This window comes from Castanea sativa, chromosome 11 (assembly GCF_040712315.1).
Source record: "Castanea sativa cultivar Marrone di Chiusa Pesio chromosome 11, ASM4071231v1".
In the NCBI taxonomy this organism is placed as follows: domain Eukaryota; kingdom Viridiplantae; phylum Streptophyta; class Magnoliopsida; order Fagales; family Fagaceae; genus Castanea; species Castanea sativa.
In genome coordinates, this window is record NC_134023.1 from 25438833 (window position 1) to 25443552 (window position 4720).

General features: G+C 42.5%; 1 protein-coding gene across 1 annotated transcript; it reads left to right on the top strand.

Moving 5' to 3' along the window:
• The first annotated feature begins 3155 nt into the window (after positions 1 to 3155).
• Positions 3156 to 3764, top strand: LOC142616272 (uncharacterized). Its single transcript, XM_075789153.1, has one exon. It carries the CDS (start codon positions 3156 to 3158, stop codon positions 3762 to 3764), a length of 609 nt encoding a protein of 202 aa, XP_075645268.1.
• The last annotated feature ends 956 nt before the right edge of the window (positions 3765 to 4720 follow it).

Consider the following 4720-nt stretch of genomic DNA (forward strand, 5'->3'; position numbering starts at 1 on the left):
GAATAAAAATTAATTGATCACCACTAATAAACCAGTTTTATATGAGTGGGACAAAGAAAAAAAAAATTGAAAAGCTAATTGAATGTGATATAAGAATGTGTCTGATGAATCTAGTCAGATTTATAGCTAGAGTACCAATTAGCCAATTTTTAAAATAATTTATTTAAAAAGTCCCATTGTTTTAATTCATATATTTGGGGGACCCACTCGACTGAATCTTTGAATTTTTTAATAATTACATATAATAGGTAAGAATATTATGGGAGACTAGTATTAGTTCATCCGCATATATCATCAATTACAAAAGGTCATTCAAACATTCATCTAATATTTTCTAATTGTTTTCTAAAAAAAAAAAAAAAATCTAATATTATCACTTATTAATATAGCACCAATCACAAAATAATTGTTACATATCAATTTGTAAGTTTGTTACAGTAAAATTTGTAATAACTTTTAACATTTTTCCTTCATCAAATGTGTCATATTCATTCCATCCTTTACTGTTGGCATTTATTTTGTCAAAAGACCATCTGGGAGACATAACCATGTGACTTTAATATATAAATTAATTATGGATGGATAGCATATAGTTTTCAATAATATTATAACCAGTGATCCATGCTTAACCAGAAATCATAATGTTAGTATATGTTATCTCACCTTTTGCCACAAAATCATGATACTAAAGGAAATAGATGCCTTGACATCTGAAGGATAAAGAATAAAAGATCCCATTAAGATCCCACCTTCCATGTCTTTTTTGGCTAAATAAACTGAGCATGTATATGTAACTTAGGAACCAATACAAGGCAAGGTACAAGACAAGATTCTTCCCTCAAAGCAGATATCAATTATAGCAAGAACAGAAAACATTATTAGCTCCTCTGCCATGTCTACTTAACGGCCTTATTTATGCATTTGATTTAGGCCACTATTTCCTCACTAACCATTCAGCATCACTACTAGTAACGAATTAATTAAGTTTGGCTTAGCAATGCAGATAACCAATTAAACGAATTCATTATGTAATGGAAGCAATGAACAAAGAGTGAGAGTTGCAGGTGACGACATAGAAAAAGGACCCTACATTTATACTTTGATTTTTGTTCTTCAACTATATACATATTACACATTCGCTACTTTATACACTTCCTTTCGGATCGTGTTTTGAGAACATGATTTCAATCCATTTATCTAGCAGTGTGTATGATGGAACTGATGAAATGAACTACAGACGAGGTCAACAAGACAGACGAGACCACTCTCAAAGACGAGCCTAAACAAGTGTCCATGTCACCAACGAGGATATCAGGATCATTCAATGCCACCAGTAATGTCCCGGATGGTTACGAAACTAGCTGGACAGACCGTTGAGGGCATATTAAACCTCATTACTCAGCAGGAAGAGTTATCAAGAAGAGGCATTAACATCACAATATCAACCACAACGGCTAGAATCCGGAACAACATATATAAAGCCCTCACATCGCCAACACCGAGAACGAATACAATTATAAGATATACTAAAATATTCTGAACCGTTATTATAAGCCCCTTTGTGCTGACTTTGGCATTGGAGGCGTTGTGGCAGGCACCACACCGGTGACCATTTTAGGGAGCTCTTACTTCCACGGTGACGTAAGCAAGCACGCGGCCCCATCTGGACGACCTCACTACAATTGGCGAACCTTTGCTTCATCAGTTTGGCGCCGTCTGTGGGGATGACATTTTCGTACTACGGTTCGAAAACATAATTTCTACCAACTTCAATATTCAGACGGAGTCCAATCAGGATTCAGCGGCCTTGGCTCAGCAAGTCCAAGCTCTTGCAGCCACTGTTGAAGAGCTCACTAGGCAGAATCAAGAGATGAGACAAAGGCTTTAGCAGGAGGAGAATCGGTCCAAAGCTGTCCAGGAGGATGAAGGAGACAGCCATGGGAGAAGCGACTGACGAAGGACCACTACCCCAGACAAGCAAAATTCTGATCTTCAAGAAATGAGGAAGGAGATAGACGAGTTGAGAAATGCCATTAAGGAGAAGACAGATCGGAGGCTGGATAGAATGATCAGGGCAACAGATTCTCCTTTCACCATGGCAGTCTTGGAACGACTAGTGCCGGCGAAGTTTCGGTTGCCTCAGCTTGAGCCTTTTGATGGGCTTAAGGACCCTCAAGATCACCTTAATACCTTCAAAACGACATTGGGCCTCCAACAGCCCCCTGATGAAATAATGTGTCGTTCCTTCCCAACCACACTTAAGGGAGCTGTAAGAGAGTGGTTCACGAGATTGCCCACCTCATCCATTGATAGCTTCGAATAGTTAAGTAGCGCCTTTCTACGCCATTTCGTCGGAGGGTAACGTCCTAAGAGACCAGTGGATCACCTACTCACTATTAAGCAAGGGGAGAAAGAGACCTTGTGGTCATACGTGAAACGCTTCACTCGAGAAACCCTGGAAGTGGACGACGCTGACGACAAAGTACAGCTGATGACATTTAAAGCAGGGCTGAAGTCTAGAGAGTTTGTGGTTTCGCTGGCAAAGGATCCGCTTAAGACGATGGTAGAAATGCTCCTAAAGGAGCAAAAGTACATGAACGCAGAAGATGCATTAGCAGCCATAGTGGACGAAGGAAAGCTAAGAAAAGAGGGAAGGAAGGAGGACGAACGCAGGGGGGCAAAAGAGGGAATGCCCAGGCCGTCGAGGAAGTGATGGAGACAAACGGAAGGACGAAAAATCTCCACGAACGGTAAAATTCACCCCTCTAATTATGCCTGTTGACAAAATTTTGACGCAGATTAAGGACGAACACTACCTCCAGTGGCCAAGACCTTTACATTCGTCCCCTAACGTACGTGACAAGAAAAAATACTACCGGTTCCACAAGGATCATGGCCACTACACGGAGGATTGCCGAGACCTGAAAGGACAAATAGAGGAGCTGATATAGAAAAGAAAATTGCAGAAGTATGTGAAGAAGGGAGAGTCCAGTAGGTTTAGAGACAGCAATAAGAGCCAGTGCGAATCCTCGTCCAAAAATGAGAATCATCCGTCCCAACCACCCTAGGATGTGATCAGGGAGATAAGTACGTTTGCGGGAGGATCATTCAAATCCCTTAAGAAAGCATGCTAGAGGCAAGTGAATAGCGTCCATATGATACCCCCATTCAAGCAGAGACGGACAAACCAGGACATGTCTTTCAACGAGGAGGACGCTAGGGGAGTGAAGCAGCCACATAATGACCCCTTGGTTATAATGCTCACAAATGAAGGGTTTAATACCAAGAGGACCCTCGTAGATAATGGTAGCTCCACAGACATCATCTACTTACCGGTCTTCCAGCAGCTGAAGCTAGATCCTGAAAGATTGCGCCCATTTGACTCCCCCCTCGTTAGCTTCAATGGGGACAGGGTATACCCTAAGGGCATAATGACGTTGAAAGTCATAGTAGGGACCTACTCGAGGCAGCTGACCCGTCAATTGGACTTCCTGGTGGTAGATTGCCCCTCCTATAATGTAATTATTGGAAGGCTTACGCTTAACCGGTGGAAGGCGGCTACGTCCACCTATTGCCTAAAAGTGAAATTCTCAACTGAGGACTGTGTTGGTGAGATGAAAGGAGATCAAGTTTTAGCTAGGGAATGCTACCAGGCTGTGCTGGCTGCAAAGAAAAACCATACATGGACAATTGAGGAGGAAAAAGGAGACAAAGTAGAAGCTTTGGAAGCAGTGGAACTGGTTGAAGGAGAAGCAGCAAGATGACGAGGATAGGAACAGCCTTAAGCCCCAAGATGAGGACAAAACTCGTTCAATTCCTCAGGGAAAACATGGATGTCTTTGCGTGGAGTCACGAGGATATGCCCGGTATATCCCCTAAAGTCGTCCAGCACAAGCTGAACGTGGACGAGAAAAAGCCCGTCCAACAAAGACGACGAGTCTTTGCCCCTGAACAAAACCAAGTGATCACTGACGAAGTTAACAAGCTGTTGCAAGCAAGCTTCATTCGGGAGGTTTACTATCTTGAGTGGCTGGACAACGTCGTACTGGTGAAAAAAGCAAATGGGAAATGAAGAATGTGTGTGGATTTCACGAACCTGAACAAGGCTTGCCCAAAGGACAGTTTCCCACTACCGAGGATAGACCAGCTGGTGGATTCTACAGTTGGGAATAAGCTACTGACGTTCATGGATACTTTTCAGGATACAACCAGATAAAGATGGCTGAGGAAGATCTAGAAAAAACCGCTTTCATCACAAGCCAAGGGCTCTATTGCTATAGGGTGATGCCCTTCGGACTGAAGAATGCAAGGGCAACGTGTTAAGGCTAGTAAACAAGATATTCAGTAAGCAGATTGGTAGAAACATAGAGGTGTATGTGGACGATATGCTCGTTAAGAGTAAAGAGGAACTGACGCATCTAGAAGACTTGAAGGAGCCATTTTTCACCCTCAGAGAATACCGGATGAAGTTGAATCCTAGCAAGTGTGTCTTCGACGTAGCCTCAGGGCAGTTCTTGGGATTCATGGTGTCCCAAAAAGGGATAGAGGCCAACCTAGAGAAAGTCCGGGCCATCCTAGACATGACATCATCAAAGACCGTCAAAGAGGTCCAAAAACTGACGAGAAGAATCGTAGCTCTCAACAGGTTCATCTCTAGAGCAACGGATAAATGCTTGCCCTTCTTTAAGATGTTGAAGCAAGCTTTTGCTTGGACAGGAGA